This window comes from Staurois parvus, unplaced genomic scaffold (assembly GCF_062004578.1).
Source record: "Staurois parvus isolate SC_StPar_1 unplaced genomic scaffold, SC_StPar_1.0 ptg001095l, whole genome shotgun sequence".
NCBI classification, from domain to species: Eukaryota; Metazoa; Chordata; class Amphibia; order Anura; family Ranidae; genus Staurois; species Staurois parvus.
This window is the reverse complement of record NW_028318891.1, coordinates 557,907-577,064: the sequence shown is the minus strand read 5'-3', so window position 1 is coordinate 577,064 and position 19,158 is coordinate 557,907. Positions and strand designations below refer to the sequence as shown.

At 43.0% G+C, this 19,158-nt stretch overlaps 1 protein-coding gene across 1 annotated transcript in view; it reads right to left on the bottom strand.

Moving 5' to 3' along the window:
* Positions 1–19,158, bottom strand: part of SLC18A2 (solute carrier family 18 member A2) — a 53,497-nt gene continuing 34,339 nt past the window's right edge. The window contains exons 7-16 of the mRNA XM_089658795.1: positions 14,064–14,153; positions 13,472–13,515; positions 13,317–13,377; positions 9,283–9,378; positions 7,265–7,343; positions 6,408–6,459; positions 4,303–4,366; positions 2,902–3,021; positions 2,553–2,686; positions 1–849 (exon numbers count right to left, since the gene is read on the bottom strand). Of these exons, the coding sequence (XP_089514921.1) occupies positions 745–849; positions 2,553–2,686; positions 2,902–3,021; positions 4,303–4,366; positions 6,408–6,459; positions 7,265–7,343; positions 9,283–9,378; positions 13,317–13,377; positions 13,472–13,515; positions 14,064–14,153 (845 nt within the window). The 3' untranslated portion in view covers positions 1–744. The remainder of the gene's footprint in view (positions 850–2,552; positions 2,687–2,901; positions 3,022–4,302; positions 4,367–6,407; positions 6,460–7,264; positions 7,344–9,282; positions 9,379–13,316; positions 13,378–13,471; positions 13,516–14,063; positions 14,154–19,158) is intronic.

The following is a 19,158-nucleotide window of genomic DNA, read 5'->3' as shown; positions in this document are numbered from 1 at the left end:
TCAGGCGTTACGGATTTTATACACATTTACATTACAATTACAGTAGTTAAAAATATATTGCATAATATGTAATAAAATTAAATACATAAAATAACATCTTTCAACAATATTTATAGCAATGAGTCTATAAAAGTCTGTTTCTCTTTAAACTCGGTAAGGCGGTTGGTAATGTGTAGTTCTTATGTGTCACATTGGGAGCGTAGACGAGAAGTGGCTGTATTCGTGGATCGAGCAGAGCGCACACGGAGAGCAAGTGTGGCAGGTTTATTCTTGAAAGTTAAGGGGAGGTTCTGGTGTTCCACAAAGGCCACTGGTCACCACTGACCCCCCCTAGGGGTATGTGTATACACTATCCAGCCATAACCTGGTCACACCTGAGGACCAAGCAATGGATAATTCCAGAAGGGTCTTACAAACCCTGGCTATGTATATATGGAGTCTTAGATATAACAGAATTACATTTTTATATCACCCTTCCCCGGTAAATCTAAAATTGTAACCAGATCTGTTCACTTTCACAGGCCGCTTTGGATTACGGCACACTACTTGTACCAGTACGGTTCTACATGCTGTGTAATGACTCCTCAGTCTTACCCCAGGTGTGTACGCAGCTCTCCGTTCAATATAGACGCTGCTCCGCCGGGATAGAACACGAGACCTTTGGCTTGTTACTATGTCACTGATAGACCAATGATACGACAATGAAATGTAGAAACAACTAGCTGCAGAATGTGGAGTTGGCACTCATTCATCACTCTCGGACTCCTCCGCAGCAGCGTAATAGGACTGCGTGCTGTTCTGGGTGTACATCCGCTTCTTCACCGGACAGTTCTGCTCCATGAGGATCGCCTACACAGGTAAAAACATGTAGTTATTTGCAAACTTTGTCTTGTATTCTAAGGGCCCATTTACAATGAGATCCTCCATTAAGGATCGTTACCATAATGCATTTTAACACTTGAGACGATGTGAATTGTGCTGTTTATTCATTTGGAATTTCATCCCAATGCACTTATACAGTAACTGCCAACACAGCTGTGGTATGGCATGCCCCAAAGCACATAATGTGTGGTGTCACGTGTTGTCGAAAATGCTTTAGGTACATTTTTTTCTTGTCCAAGTGCTTTACCTTAATAGAGTGCACCTTATACACCTGGAGCACATTGGGGTTAATTTACTAACGGCCAATAGACTGTGCACTTTGCAAGTGCAGTTGCTCTAGAGCAGTGATCTCCAAACTGCAGCCCTTTGCATAACTTTATTTTTTCCTTGAGTTACTATTCGTCTTAGTGACACCAACAATGAGGCAATAATTTCTGCACTGATAATCAACAGTGGGGCATTATTCCTCCCACTGACACTATGATGGGGCACCATTCTCCTACTAACATCAATGATGGGGCATTATTCCTCCCACTAGCACCAATGATGGGGCACTATTCCTCCCACTGACACAATGATGGGGCACCATTTCTCCTACTAACATCAATGATGGGGCACTATTCCTCCCACTAGCACCAATGATGGGGCACTATTCTCCCACTGACACTAATGATGGGGCACTCTTCCTTCCACTTACACCAATGATGGGGCACTATTCCTCCTACATGCACCAATGATTGGGCACTACTCCTCCTACATGCACCAAGGATGGGGCACTATTCCTCCTACATGCACCAAGGATGGGGCACTATTCCTCCCACTGATACCAATGATGGGGCACTCTTCCTTCCACTGACGTCAGTGATGGGGCACTATTCCTCCCACTGGCATCAATGATGGGGCACTATTCCTCCCAATGATGGTGCATTAATATTTCTCCTAATACCAAAGATGGGACATTGTCACTGACACCAGGACATTTTCTGCTTCCAGCCCTCCTAACTTTGAAGCACAGTAAAGTGGTCTTTTGTTTAGAACGTTTGGAGACCCCTGTGCTAGAGCTTAGTAAAAAAGGCAAAACTTCACTTTACAAAGAATACCCCATGCAAGGAAAATAAAAACCAGCATTTTTGCTTGCACATGATTGAAGTCACAAAAGCTTCCACTCATTAAATAAACTCTGGAGCAACTGCACTTGGAGAGTGTACTGTCTATTTGCCTTTAGTAAATCAACCCCATTGTGTTAATGGAAAGCATAATGTGAATAGACCTTTAAAGCCAACCAATACACCAGTAGACTTGGAAGTGAGGTCCACCTTGGCTTTTTTACCAGTTAAGTTGACATTTGCCTTAGCTGCTACTATCTGTAGATCTGCTGATGGTGTTGCCATGCAGTTCTCAGATTACCTTGGCTCCAGTATGTTTACATCATATGCTCTGTTAAATGTCCATGTTTTTGACAGGTCCACGTTCCCCCTATAAGGCCTAGCAGTAAGAAGTTGTCTCGCTGATTATAATTTCAGGACAAGGTATGGCAGACAGGTCTGGAATCACACTATGCTGCTATTAAAGTGTCTGGCATCTCTATTAGGCAGCAGTGAGAAATAATGAATTGTCTAAGAAGGATCCAAAAAACAATATATAATGAAAGAAAGTATGACTGCACTCACCATCTTCTCTTCCTTGGCAGGAGGACTTCTAAGGAATAGACATAGGGGAGCGAATACTATGTCCACGATTCCAATGATTGTCATCAGCCATGGGAATCCGATAGATTTAGCTATAGCACCCCCAGCAGATGGCCCTGTAAGGTCAGATAAAGGAGGATCAGTATATGGGGCAATTGTGGCTGGGTATCTCCACCTGTGGGAACGCGAACATGTGTGTGCAATGATGCTTCAGCCTTCAGCTCGCAGCCTGTTTGCTGTGCAAATATCTAATATCGATAAGAAAAGCATTTGTTGGGTTTTAGTCACCTGTACTGTGTGCTAGAGACGTCTATGATGATACAAGGCTTACCCAATGCAAACCCCATACAAAAGGCTACATCTGCAATGGCGTAGACACTGCCGTAGACCGAGACGTGGCGTAGATCCACCAGATAACCCATAATTGGCATCATGGATGAGTCCACCATACCTGTAGGATGGAAAAACAAATGCAGATGTTGAAGCTGATGATTTCTTCCATGTACAGCGAACACTCACATGTGACATCATCCAGCATGCTGAAAACTGCTCTCAGAATTAACCATTTCATGACCTGAACATCACGATTGCAGCAATTGCTTTTTTGCATTGTGAAAAAACATTTCAGGATAAATACGTTTTTGCTTTTTGTAGTCAGTCTGATATGACAGTAGGTTTAGATATTTGTATTGTAAATGCTGCCAAATTCTTTTTTTCCCTTTTTAGTTTGGGGTAGAGTTGGGTTTTTATTTCTGTCTGTGTCCTTGTTGCAAATTATTTTTTCCTGTCTGGTGACACAGTTGAAACCAAGACAGGGAGGGAAGTGTGTGTGTGTGTGTGTGTGTGTGTGTGTGTGTGGGGGAGAAGGCTCTTTAACAAACCTACAGATAAGAGTAAAACTAAAAATAATGTTTTGGCTTGATATACACATGAATTAATAGCTAAATTCACCTATTCACAAAACAAAAAATTTAAAAGTGAACTAACTCACAATACCCTTCCCACTCCCCCTGTATCACAATACATGTAGCTGCTGTAAATACCATCTCCTGTTGCACATGCCAACTTTTGTAATGGACTGTGTGACGGGAGTGACTTTGGGTGGGAGGCCCATGGAACACAGCCCCCTTTTGAGGGGTGGGGAGACCCCTGTGTCCGCTCCCCAGCTCCCTATTATGTGTAAGTCACACTGTGCCTGTTAGGGGTACAGGGTGAAATGTTCTAATATTGGTGTGGGGGTTGTTCATTGTTCTCTGCCATGTGGCTGCATCCCATTGTTCTATTGTGTGTCTTGCTTGGGAGACAACTATTATGGGATGTAATGTTTCAGGCAGCCCTTCCCCCTGATGGGACGGCCTGCTGATGTGTTTCCTGTCTGGGTGTGTGGATGCAGTTTTGGCACCTAACAAAGTCAAAAATTCCCATTTTAGGAGAACCCCTCTGTCATGACAAAGGATCTATAGATAAACGATGATGGGAAGGTATAATCATCATTACTGGTTTGTATGGAGAGAAATTAGGGAATCAGTGGGAATCAGATCCTTAGACACTTTGACATCCTTTAGATACTGCCTCCAGCAGGGGAAATTATATTGAATAAATCTTTGTACAGTTTGGTCATGCATATGGTAGGAAATCTATTAAGTTTATGGTGCTTACATGGTAAGAAATATCTGAGGTTTCTTATATAAAGGTAAATACCCCATTGGCCCCTTGTTTTTTCAGGTCTTACCGATCGCGAATCCAACGCCAAAATTTGGTGCTATTAATCCATAGATGTTCTTGGCAAATGGCACCTGAATGTGAACATACAATTCAGTTAGTAGTTGGGCCAGGCTGTGGATCAGTCTGCTGGGCATGTATACCAGACATCAACCTGAAGCTGGGCTATGAATGGTCTGGTACTCATGTCTTTGAGACATCACCCTAGAGCTGAGCTATGGTCCAGTTCAGCAAACATGTATACTAGACATTACCCTGGAGTTGGCTGGTGGACTGGTCAGCCAAACCTGTATACAAGACATCACCTTGGAACTGGGTAGTTTTTTGGTATGGTGGTCATGTATACCCGACATCACCCTGGAATAAGGCTGTGAATTGATCCAGCAGATATGTGTAGAAGATATCACCCTGGAGTTGGGTGACGGATTAGTCTGGCAGACCTGGAGTTTGACTGTGGATCTGTCTAGTGGTCATGTATACTGGACATCACCCTGGTACTGGGCTGTGGTTTGGTCTGGCAAATGTATTCCAGACTTCACCCAAGAGTTGGGCTTTTGCCTGTGCTGGGTATGGTGCTCATGTTTACCAGACATCTAGGCTTTCGATCAGTATGGCCCTCATGTATACCAGACATCACCCTAGAGCTGGGCTGTGGCAAATGTATTCCAGACATTACCCTAGAGTTGGACTTTGGCATGTTCTGGGGAACATGTATACCAGACATTACCCAGGAACGGGGCTGTGGATCAGTATGGTACTCATGTATACCAGACATCGCCCTGGTGTCAGGCTAATGGTTGGTCCAGCAAATGTAGTTCCAACATCACCATAGCATCAATGAAGTTGGGTTGTGGACTGGACTAGCACATTAAAAAACGCCAAAAGAACAATTAAAGTAGAACTTTAAGTCAATTGTTCATTCTATGGCTCCCTCCCTTTAAAAAAAGCACACACACACACACACACACACACACACACATATATATTACCAATTTTTAATTACATTCTCCACACTCCAAATCTGTCCCTGACTTACTCCTCAGTCCAGTGCTGGCAGTTCTCATTGAGCAGAATAGCAACCATGTCATTTCACTGGTGTGTGCCAAAATGCAGGCAGGGCTCACAGTACGCCCTGAGACCAAGTGATGCTGACACATCATTCGGGGGGGTGGGATGAGGCTTAAGGATTTTGGTATGGTTACTAAAATAATTGTAAAGGATCTTTTTTTTTTTTTTTTTTTGGAATAACAAGTATGTAATACCTGTTTTGTGTAATGGTATTGCACAGAGCAGCACTGATCCTCCTCTACTGGGGTCTCCCACTTGTTCTCCTGGCTCCTCCTGCCTTCTGAGAACCCCTCTAGCAAGCTGCTTAGTAGGGGTGCACTCGTGCGGGCCTGATCCTGAGACGTACTGTGTGCATCTATTGATACACACAGTGCAGCCTTGCCCCATCCCCTGCTCCCTCATCACTGGATTTGATTGACAGCAACAGCAGGAGCCAATGGCTCCCAGTGCTCTCACTGAGTTCAGTAAGGAAGGAGAGAGAGAGCAGCTCAGCTGCTCTTGGTCAAAGCACTGCATCAAGTTTGGGTTTAGGAAAGTATTTAGGGGTGCAGGAGGGAAGCTGAATCTAAAGGGTTTATATACCTTAATGCAGGGAATGCATCAAGGTAAAATACCTTTTATCCTTTACAACCAATTTATTCCTGGGGTTCCTCCTTTATTTTCACCTTCCTGATTGACTCCAATGTATTTTTCCAAACATGCAAAATTTCAGTGAAATAAAACAAAATCTCAGTTTTGGTCATTCCAATTTATAGCTGACACTAGGCCAGTCTGGTTGGACATTTTGGGATATAGTAACAGCTCTAGACCTGCAAGCATTAAACACTAATGACTTTTGCACCCCTCTGTATTGTGTTGCAATGCTGCCTCACTTATATTCAAAATTTGCACAGCAGAAAATCTCTGATTCTAGGCCTTATGTTAGAATCGGTTTCTTGTGGTTTCCTGAATATCTGGAAGGAGTTCATTGTACAGAGAGGCTGCTGAAGTGTGATGAGGGGCTTGGACTGGGAAACTGTAAGTAGGAATATTCAGCATTTTACTTACACAGATGATGCTTATTCCCACCATTATCATCCCGATGAAGGCGCACAGCCACCTGCAGAGACACGAGACAGACACATATTACACATTGATGAGCACACAGCCAGCTGGAACTCCGGCATGGAAGGGAGATGGATTGCGTTCATGGCTATGTCAGTAGTTCCCTACACAGTGGACATGGGATACTGCAAATAAAGTATTGACGGTGAATGAAGTGTCACTTTGTGCAATTCAAATAAAGTTAAATAAAATAAAAAGGAAAGTGTGTGATGCACTAAAGCATGCATCACACCGCCCAAAACTGACTGCTGCCCACAGGCAAAACTGGAGCATTTAGAGTGTCGGCGGTGTGAACTGGCCCTTACAAATAAAACTTGTTGAAGTTACAAAAAAATAAAAATGGACCCTGAATGTGCAGTATATTTTATAATGGGGAAGAGCTGTCTGTGCCGTGCCATACAATCTGGCCTGTTAGCAGCACTTAGTAACCATGTTCCTGCAGACGGCGCCCATTATGGGTGTCATTTGTGATTTATCGATCAGCTCCGGCTGTGAAACGTTCCGAATTACAAGCACTTTACTCGTCAAATGTCCGATTGTTTATTTTGTGTCTCCGATCAATAACACTGTGATTATATGAGCGGCCTCGTGCTGAGCGGACATCGACCGCAGCTTCCGTCTTCACATTAACCCTTCCTGCCCCAGAGTGTGCCATGCAGCATTCCCCTGCATCAAGAGAAGGAATGACGAGACTGATGGCCGGACAGAAACCGCTCTCCTGCTGCACCGTGAATGTTCCCTGTCATACCACTGATTAGATCTGTAGCACACAGCAATATGCGGCTAATGAAAAGACTCACCTGCCCATCTTATGAGCCAGAGGCCCGAAGATATTGGTTCCGATGAGATAAGAGACGCTGGCCGGGAGGAAGGCCACACCTGCGGGGGAGAAAATCCTTCTTATCAGCATTGATGAAACATTCATGAAAAGGTTTCATATCCGCCATGTCTTATCGGCAGCACCATCACCCTGCAGCAGCTGAGTCTGAGCTTTATTACGGCACACCGACCATCCATCTCACTGATGTTTATTGAGTGACTGGTGGAGCAGGCGCAGTACCTAACCACCAACCCCGGGACAGTTCTGTCTGCACCAATTACAGCTGAGGACATGGAGCTGATACTCAGATTTCACTACAGAGATGAAAATATGTTAGGAGCTCTGTTTAGAGTGTATCTAAAGCCAAAATATTTTATTTTAGTTTTGGAAAGGAGTGCAGAAGGGTGTATTGCTATCTGTGTTTCCATTGGGGCAATTCACTTTATTTTTCCTGGTGAACAACATTTTGAGTTACCAGAGTTTGATGAGTTGAGTTACCAGAGTTTGAGTCACTAGAGCAGGAATAGGGGGTAAATCTTCCAATGGGGACATCTGTTCCAGTAACAACTGTCTAAGAGGAGATTTCCCTCATTTTTGCAGAGTTTTTTTTTTCTAATTTCCTGTATTGTCTACATGACAGGAAGTGAAGGGAAATCTCTTTGAATGGGACAAAAAAAAATGACAAGGTATCTAACCATTCTCTATTCCATCCAAATGTAAAAGTATACATTTTGATAAACTTTACTATGTGATAAAACAATCTTTGTAGATGGGCAAATCTAAGTAATTCTTTAGAATGCCCAAGTTCTTTCTGTTTTGCAACCCTACCCTTAGAGATGGGGTAAAAGGGAATTTGGAGGCCCTGCTCTCTTGCAGAGCGGGGTGGAGGGAGGTTAGAGGCCCTGCTGTCATGGAAGGTTGGAGACCACAATCCCAGAGATGGGGGTAGAGGGAGGTTGGAGGCCCTACTCTCGTGGATGGGGGGTAGAGGGAGGTTGGAGGCCAAAATGTCACAGATGGGGATAGAGGGAGGTCAGAGGCTCAGCTGTCTTGGATGGGAGGGAGGTTGGAGGCCCAGCTCTCATGGAGGGGGGTAGAACGAGACTGGAGACCACATGCACACAAACTGAGTTAAAGGGAACTAGAAGGCCCTGTGCTCGTGGATGAGGGTAGATGGAGGCGGTTGGAAGTCATACACTCACAGATGGGGACAGAGGGAGGTCAAAGTTTCTGCTGTCATGGAGGGGTCAGATGGAGATTTGAGACCCCGCTCTCTCAAATGGTGATAGAGGGTGGTCAAAAACACTAGCCCTGTAGATGGGGAGGGGGGGGAATAGATAGAGGTTCTATTTTCACTGATGGGGCACACAAGAAGGCTGATTTTTGCACACACTCTCTCCATCTCATATTCTTCCCGAGACAGCAAACTCGGTGTGCGCTCAACTCTGACAATAGTCTTTTGTCAGCTTCCATCTGCACAGTGTGCTCTCCATGTGTGCTCTATGTGTGTGTATATATATATATCTGTCAGTACACTCTGTTCATCTGTACATCATATAGAATTTCTAGGAAATGTTTTTCTCGAAGGCCTAAAATGCTACAAGAATCCTTTACATAAAAAATATCTGAATATTGAACGCCATTCTTATAGCTAGAGCAAAACTGTGGCCTCCGTCAGGACCAATTTTGACTTAGGGTGACTGGTTAATTCGGCTACAGCCTCAGGCACACCATGAAGAGCTCTTCTTGCAGCACATGATTGGATGCTTATAACGTACAGTATATGTCCTCCTGCAGGAAATCTGACTGGGTCCCCCAATCTGCCATTCACGATCAGACCAACAAGTTGATGACAGCCCATTATGTAAAATAATTCTTAATTAGGAGAATTCTTAATTACCATCAGAATTAGAGGACCTCTAGAGACCGAGGCATCCTCTTCCATTACTGATGAATCTTATTATAAGAATTTGTAACAGAACAGGAAAAACATCTTACCTAGCTGCCATTTCCGGGAACACATTGTCTCCATCATCCAGATGGGCAGTGCTGGTTCCAGCATAGCGATGGCCATATTGGCAAAACAGATGGAGCCTGAAAAATAAATTAATGGAAATAAAAAAAAAAAATCACCCCAAAAATTGCCAAATTCCATCTGTTGTGCCAGGGCTGTCTGAGTCCTTTGTAAGCCTTGTGCACCTTCTGGACCCCGATAATATTATTATTATTATTATGATACAGGATTTATATAGCGCCAACAGTTTACTCGGTGCTTTACAATATAAAGGGAGACAATACAGTTCAATACAAATGTGTTAGGAGGGCCCTGCTCCTTGGAGCTTACAATCTAAGAGGGAGGGACTGGTGGTACAAAAGGTAATAACTGCGGGGGATGAACTGATAGGAGGAATAGAAGATTCTGTTATTAGTTGAAGGCAAAATAGGGTTCCCTGAAGAGAGATGTTTTCAGAAATCTCCTAAAAGTTGGCAGAGTAGGCGATAGTTTGATTGGGGTAGAGAGTTTCAGAAGATGGGGGAGGCTCTGGAGAAGTCCTGGAGATGAGCATGGGGGAGGAGACAAGGGAGCTAGAGAGCAGAAGGTTGTGGGAGGAGCGGAGAGGACGGTTTGGGTGATATTTGGAGACAAGATTGGTGATGTAATTTGGGGCAGAGTTATAAATGGCTTTAAATGTTATTGTTAATGTTCTAAATTTTATTCGTTGGGCAATCGGAAGCCAGTGGAGGGATTGGCAGAGAGGGGTGGCAGATATGGAACGGTTAGTAAGGTGGATGGATCTGGCGGCAGCATTCATGATAGACTGAAGAGGGGATAGCCTGCGACTCGGTAGGCCAATGAGGAGGGAGTTACAATAGTCAAGGCGAGATATAACAAGGGAGTGAATGAGTTGCTTAGTAGTTTCCGAGGTTAAGAACGGGCGTATCTTGGAGATGTTGTGGAGATGAAGTCTACAAGATTTGGACAGTGATTGGATTTGGGGCTGAAAGGACAGATGGGAATCTAGAACTACACCTAGTACCCTGGCACTGATGGTTGTATTATTGATCTTGATGGAGAAGTTGGGGGGGGCACGGGGTGGAGGGAATAGTATGAGCTCAGTTTTAGAAAGATTTATTTTGAGGAAGTGGAGTGACATCCATACCAATATGTCACTTAGATATATATCCCCGATCTACCTTTTATCCCGTTACCTCCATCCGTTGTTCCCTTAGTACCATATCTGACTCTGATCAGTCCAGCCAATCAGGTGACAGTCACTATGGATACTTCTAGATCAAAGGATACACCTCAGCAAATTGATGGGAGAGGGGAGGAATTTCTTGTTTGATTCTCTCTTGTTCTCCACTGACTACATAGGCATTTAAGCTGGTCATCAATAGATTGAATCTTGGACGGTTCAGCAGGGACCTGCTGAGATTGGATCCATCTATGGGAAGGCTGGTTGTACGGAAGTCAACCAATCCATTTCAGTACAACCAGCCTGTCGGATCTTTTGCATATTATTACTGCCAGTCGCTATAGCTGCCAGTAGTGATCATTGTGTTCTGTCTGCAAGGAAGGCTCTCTGCTGGCAGAACACAATAACATTATGAGAGGGATTCCCCCATCAACACTATCATCCATGGCTTGCTTAGTCATGTGCTGTATAAGTGTGAATGTCTGTGTTTTTATCTGCTAAAGATGATTTTTAGGAGACTTTTCTAAGTATTTCTTAGTGACTCCATGGCTACTAGTACAACCAAGGTCTTTTCAATTTCCTTCATGTCGTATCTAAGCAATCTCTACCATAATGTTGTCATGGCAGCGTGGAAAGATAAAACATCTTATTCATATATCACGGATATTAGAAGCCACCTCAACACCTTCTGTCCCATGGCATTGTCTGATATTATTATACCCCATTATTGACTGCAGCCACCTTAAAGTCCTCAGCATATACAGAGGAATAATATCAATACCTCTGATAATGCTTCAAGGGTTATCCCACCAAAACCTTTTAGTTATGGCTGTTTGATGGCTTTAAATATCCCTCCACCTTTCAGGTACATTACTAGAGGACCCACAGTGCCTGATGTATATATTATATTTTAATATACAGTTGCAAGAAAAAGTATATGAACCCCTTGGGATTACGTGGAGTTTTGCATGAATTGGGCTTAAAATGTGCTCTGAACGTCATCTAAGTCACAACAATAGAAGAACACAGTCTGCTGAACATAATACCACACAAACATTAGATGTTGCCATGGTTTAATTGCACATAACATGTAAACATTCACAGTGCAGGAAGGAAAAAGTATGTGAGGCCCTAGCTTAATGACTTCTCCCAGAGCTAATTGGAGCCAGGAGTGAGCCAACCTTGACTCCAATCAGTGTGATGCTATTGGATGTGTTGCTGACAGCTGTCCTGCCCTTAAAAAACACACACCTCTTTTGGGTTTACTGGTTTCAAGAAGCACTGTCTGATGTGAACCATGCCTCGCAGAAAAGAGCTCTCAGAAGACCTATGATCAAGAATTGTTGACTTGCATGAAGCTAGAAAGGGTTACAAAAGTATCTCCAAAAGCCTTGATGTTCATGTGTCCACGGTAAGACAGACTGTCTACAAATGGAGAAAGTTTAGCACTGTTGCTACTCTCCCTAGGCGTGGTCGTCCTGTAAAAATGACTGCAAGAGCACAGCGCAGAATGCTGCATGAGGTAAAGAAGAATCCCAGAGTGCAGCTAAAGACCTACAGAAATCTCTGGCACATGCTAACATTTTTGTTGACACATCTACAATAAGGAAAACATTAAACAAGAATGGAGTACATGGGAGGACACCACGGAGGAAGCCATTGCTGTCCAAAAAGAATATTGCAGCACGTTTGAGGTTTGCAAAAGAGCACCTGGATGTTCCACAGCACTACTGGCAAAATATACTGTGGACAGATGAAACCAAGATGGAGTTGTTTGGGAAGAACACACAACACTATGTGTGGAGAAAAAAAGGCACAGCACACCAACATCAAAACCTCATCCCCACTGTAAAACATGGCGGAGGGGGCATCATGGTTTGGGGCTGCTTTGCTGCCTCAGGGCCTGGACGGATTGTTGTCATTGATGGGAAAATGAATTCCAGAGTTTATCAAGACGTTTTGCAGGAAAACGTACGACCGTCTGTTGAAATGCTGTGGCATGACCTTAAGAGAGCGATTCACACCAGACATCCCAAGAATATTGCTACACTGAAGCAGTTTTGTGAAGAGGAGTGGTCCAAAATTACTCCAGATCGTTGTGCAGGTCTGATCTGCAACTACAGGAAACGTTTAGTTGAGGTTATTGCTGCCAAAAGAGGGTCAACCAGTTATTAAGTCCAAAGGTTCACATACTTTTTCCTCCCTGCACTGTGAATGTTTACATGTTATGTACAATTAACCAATGGCAACATCTAATGTTTGTGTAGTATTATGTTCAGCAGACTGTGTTCTTCTATTGTTGTGACTTAGATGACATTCAGAGCACATTTTATGCCCAATTCATGCAAAACGCAACCTAATCCCAAGGGGTTCACATACTTTTTCTTGCGACTGTAACATTATGGAGATTGCAGAATGATACTCAGCTTTCCACCACTGGAAGTGATAATCCTTGGCTGGGTGGATAAAGCAGGGCTACCAATAAAGAGACCAGCCATCATCTGTATCTAACTGCAATATCAATATTAGAGGGTGTCCCTCTAGGAGTCACTATAAGTGGAGGTGAGTGAGGTACCAGTCATGGCATGGAAAGTTCTTTGAGGAACACCATAGACTGCTATTGATTAAATGAACAGTGACATTATGGAAATCTCCCACAATCCCCCACTCCACCTCCTTCTGCTAGGATTCTCAACTGAAATCACTTGGTGTAGATCTGGAAGCTGCACATGGGGAAAGAGTACTTTATACATGATCTGGGAGGGGTGGAAGTGTCGCTGTCTACAGTTCACAAATATGACATCCTGATTGACCCCCACCACAACAAAGACCTACCTGCTGCAATCAGGATGTAGGGGTCCCTTAGGAGTGTGACCAGAGAGGTCCCAGTCTGGCTCTGAAAGAAAGAAAAAAAAAAGGTAAAAAAAAAAAAAATCAAATCTTGCTGTTTATACATGGTCCTGCTCTGGTAATTATGTTGGTGAACTCACCTCTGGCTGAACTCTGGATGGTTGGAGGATGAAGAGCTGGAGAGCTGCAAGGAGAAAACATCTGACTCATTTACATACAATGATATGGATTACCTTCTAAAATAGGCATTCTCAAACGGAGTTCTGTGGAATCCTAGGGTTCCTTCAGAGGTTGCTTGGGGTTTCTTGAGCTGGGGCTGATTGACCTCTCTTCTAAAGTTGCCTGCATAATTCTGGGTCCAATGCCACATGGCAGAGCCAGTGGCATGACACCAATTATCTTCTTAGCTGGAAGAGTGGTATGCTGATTATCACTGTAAAGAGGGGAGGAGGCATTCTTCCCACTGACCACCACTGTGTGGAGTACTCTTCCCATTGACCACCTATTTAAGAAGGGCATTCTTCCTACTGACCACCAATTTTAGGGGCATTCTTCCCACTGATCACCAATTAAGGGGAGGCATTCTTCCCACAGACCATCAATGTAAGGGGCATTATTCCCACTGACCAATGATTTTATTTGAGCAGATGTTCCCTGATTGATTTCAAGGGTTCCTCTAGGATAAAAGGGTAAGGAATGTTTGTTCCACCATACAGCAACAATTGGACTTACCACCATCAAAGAGAACCAGAATTGCCAGCACAAGGAATGGAGCCGTCTTCCCCACAAATTCGTACAAGATGCTTCCAAAAGGTGGTCCCACTGCCGAGTAAAATTGTCATCAGTGCAAAGTAGATAGACTGGATTTACCTACATTATCAAATGACTGGTCCATGACCAGGTCAGTTCTAAAGCTGAAAAAAACAGGCCAGAAAGATCCTATGCATGCCTGCGGACGCCCGGTCAGAGTAGGTTGGGTCTGTTGACCTTTCAGGCCAGTTGGTTTGGCCCTTTCTGAGATCACAGGAGATGTTACACTATCCACCGAAGCAGAAGGTGGTTTACATTAGCAAACAATCTGACCCATGACCTATCTTACTTCCAGAAGAGGCATCTAGACATGGATACTGTAATCTTAATAAATGTATGTCTGTGGGCCATGAGACTCTCAAATGCTGCTTTTAACTCTGGAGCATAATAAGCTGCCAGATGAAAAATTCTATTTTTTTAATACAGGTATGCTGCTATGCCAATTATCTTATTAATGGCTGAATTCTGTTGGATGTGTGAAAATTGTCCTTTGTGGATATGATGACCCTTATCTGCTTTTTTCCACCCATAATGGAAGATGTTCTTCCTCAGTGTCCATTTTTGGTGGGATTATCATCTGGCATCTCTATTTATGGGGCATGTTATGTAATAATTGGCTAATCTTTTCTGCAATCTATTCATCTGTAACAATCCCATCTATAGTCCCCGGTTCTTGAAGAGTTTCCACAGACAATGCAACTTCTCATCCAGAAATATATATTTATCATGTAACCGCTCTGCTGCCATTTCAGTTACTCAGTAACACTCCTTGTTAATCCCAATATATAGAGATCAAAACAAGAATCTGAGTCCTGGAGGACAAAAGGCTTTGTCTTAAAGAAAATACTCTTTTCAAAGCTGAAAATTATTGAGCGACCCCGGGACCCCTCTATATCAGCCTTAGAGAAAACAATATCTGTTTAGTAATTCTGTGTCGTCTTTCATCATATAGTTTAAAAAGAACAATTTCCCTAGATATTGCAGTTCCCACTATACTTCCACCCCCTGCTGACATCCGCTCTGCATAGATGATAGACACCAGAGCTGGTGTCATGGTCCAGCCCCTGTCTACTTTTGACCATTCACAGAACTGCTGTGGCTGTGTGTTCTGTGAATGGCCAAATGTAAATGGGACAGGAGACAGGACACCAGCTCTGGTGTTTATCATGCCTGCAGAGTTGATGTCCACAGAAAGTGGGGAAGGGAGTGCAGCAATCTTTTGAGGCCATATAAGAAATCCAGCATGGACTTGTTAAACGGCTGGGCTAGGCACAGATGAACTGATAATATCCAAAATAAAATGAACAATATGATGGTTCCTGGAGTTAAGCTTTAAACCCTGATGCACAACCTGCTCTGGCTGTAGTCTCCCATCCCTGCATTCCTGTAGCATACCACCCTAATGACATATCTGTGATCTTGGGACCCCAGCTTGTGAGGGGAAGAGTTCCCGGACATCCCCCCTTTTGTTCTCTGTGTCATCTCTCATACATGAAAAGTTTGATGCATCAAAGTATACAGATATGTTTTTCACAGTTATCAATCACATTTCTGCATTAGAAGTTAGAATCTCTTATCGACACATGGAGCAGAGAGAGAGAGTCACAGAGGACCAATACAGAAAGTCGAACCTCCTCAGAACAGGAGATCTCTGGATTCTGGATGAAGTGCATTTCATGGAGCTTTGATTAAGGTAAACCAAGTGAACTTGCTGCTGTGTTTGCTGGAAGAAATAAGCTGTTCGCTGATTGGACTCAATGATTACTTGGAAATGGTCTTTAATCAGAGCTGGAGGGATGAATCAAGGGATTACAGATTTCTGACTGTATTATCTACCACCATTTAGAGGTGTCAGAGATCCAACATTCACCTCTGATGTGCTAATGGTCCTTCTCCGTATTAAGCAACACTACACTCGCCAGTCACTTTATTAGGTACACCTGTTCAATTGCTTGGTAACACAAGTTACTAATCAGCCAATCACATGGCAGCAACTCAATGCATTTAGGCATCTAGACGTGGTGAAGATGACTTGCAGAAGTTCAAATTGAGCATCAGAATGGGGAAGAAAGGGGATTTAAGTGACTTTGAACGTGGCATGGTTGTTGGTGCCAGACAGGCTGGTTTGATTATTTCAAGAACTGCTGATCTACTTGGATTTTCAGGCACAATCACGTCTAGGGAAATTGAGACTCATCAGACCAGGCAACATTTTTCCCATCTTCTATTGTCCAATTTTGGTGAGACTGTGGTTGGTCGGTGAGTTGGTGGTGCGTGAAAATCCCAGTAGATCAGCAGTTTTTGAAATACTTAGACCAGCCTGCCTGGCACCAAAAACCATGCCACGTTCAAAGTCACTTAAATCCCTTTTCTTACCCATTGTGATGCTCGGTTTGAACTTCAGCAAGTCGTCTTCTCCATGTCTAGATGCCTAAATGCATTGAGTTGCTGCCATGTGATTGGCTGATTAGCAATTTGTGTTACCAAGCAATTGAACAGGTGTACCTAATAAAGTGGCCGGTGCGTGTATATGGCCAAAAGCATTTGAACCCCCCCATCCAACTGAGTTCAGGTGTATCCAGTGAAGGGTACTGTTACTGCTACAACATACAAAGACATTTTAGACAGGTGTGGGCTTCCAACCTTATGGTAAAGTACGTGAAGTCCCTTTTCTGTTCCACCATGACAATTCTCCTGTATATGTGACAAGGCTCCATAAAGACATGGTTTGACCAGTTTGGTGTGGAGGAATTCAAGTGACCTGCACAAAGCCCTGACCTCAACCCTACTGAACACCTTTGGGATGATTTGGAACTCCTATTGTTAGCCAGATCTTTTAATCCAACATTGGTACCTGACCTTACAAATGGGCACAAATTCCCATAGGCACCCTCTAAATCTGGTAGAAAGCCTTCCCAGAAGAGTGGAGACTGATACCACAAAGGGGGAACCAACCTTATATTGATGGCACGTCCAACAACCATGTAAAAATGTGATGGTCAGGGGTTCAAAGAATTTGCCTAACGTTCCTGCAGACATTCATGATTCAATCACTAAAAATCCTTCTACCAAAAGATCAGAATCTGTTGAACGTGTGTGCTTATACAGAAGGGAAGTGGAGCACTTAGTGCATATTCCCCAGTGATAGCCTCTCAAAAGGGAAAATAATACCCATCAGCCAAAAAAAATTGCAGTTCAAGTGATTGCCCTCTAGGAGGCTCAAGCAGGGGATCCTGACCACGGTTAGGGCCTACAGACAAATGAATACTCCCTAATCTGACAATAAATGTCTGGATTGGATGAATACTCCCTAGAGAGGAGACGCCTTTAGTAAATCCGTCATTAGTCAGGAGAATAAACATGCAAGAGAAACCTGCTGATCTATATTCCACCGTCATCCTGCAATAAATCCCCAATAATGAAGTTGAGTCTCAGGTGCTGAGAGGAAAGCACAAGAGTCGTAGACAGATATAAGAATTCACATCCAATCTGCAGCAAGTGGGAATAAGGAGCATCAGCAAAGTGAGAGTCACAAAATTGAATATGGCCTCATTCACACATGAGGTGGTTCTTAACACACCTCTGAAAAGCATTCCATGGTAGATGACTTTTCAGAGGGGGGGTTACAGCTACTTTACAGGTGTTCAGGATGCAAAACGTTTTGTTTTGGATCCCAAGGGGGATTTTACATTAAAATACTGTGCTGCAACCACGTTTGGCACACAGTTGTGGGGTGGTACCATCGACTTATATGGATGTGCTTGGCATGCATGAAAAAGAACACAAATGCAGCCACCACGTCTATTGACTGGAAAGCTGCAATATGTGACATTTTTGTTCTTGGGTTTTAGATAGGCTTAACCTCTTGCCACCAACATAACATATATGTGTGGTGGCAAAGAAGGTGGGCTTTAATGCCTGCACACCTCAAATATGCATCAATGGATCAACATGTTCCCAGCACAGTGACTAAGCTGTCAAAAGACAGGTCCTGGTTCTTAGTAATGATCAGGAGACCGCTCCAGATCATGTGACCACTGTGACTGCCAATCACAGTGCCCCCCCCCCCCCGATGTAATAACCCAGTAAAAGAGATGCTGGGGCTGGGCTAGACTAAAAAAGTGGTCTTAAAGCACTTGATATGATATCTTGCGGCGTCCAAGTCACCTTCATACATATGTAGACTGATCTTCACCATATCCATTATGAAGACGTTTTACACTATGAAAAGGCTTTCTCTTGTTTTATTTTTCATAATGGATATGGTGGAAATTGGTGTACAAATGTATGAGTGACAGCATTCCTGGGTTCCATTAAGTCGGTTACTGAAGGTGACTTAGAAGCACTGTGTGAATAAATATGAACACCCTCAAAAGTTAAACAATGCCCTACCCAGAAAAGATAAACTACTTTCACCATTGAAAGTGATATAATCAGCAAAGAATTCTTTTCCTTTCCCCTCTATACCTCTTCTCCACCAAAATTAAATATGTAATCTTAATTACCCCAAATGCACATCTTTCAAGAACCAACATAAAGTGCAAAAAATAAATAAATGAAAATTACAGTACAATAAATTAAAATAAAACAAAATAAATAAATAAATCAACTTAGTGTCCAAAAAGTGTCCTCCTATATACAACAAGTCCAAAAGACTTTTTCTTCACTTCAATCACTTCTCCTTATGATATTTTATATAAAATTTCCAATACGATAATCCAGTGAAGCAAACCTCAAAAAAACATAAATCGCAAATAGTGTATTATCTTATAACAAAAATGTATTTGTGCACTATGTGTCAAACACACTCCAACACAAAGTGTTTAAGCAGTGAGAGAAAAAAAAAAAAAAAGTCACCTTCATACATACGGTATGTAGACTGATTTTCACCATATCCATTATGAAGAAGTTTTACACTATGGAAAGGCTTTCTCTTGTTTTATTTTTCATAATGGATATGGTGGAAATTGGTGTACAAATGTATGAGTGACAGTGTTCCTGGGTTCCATTAAGTCAG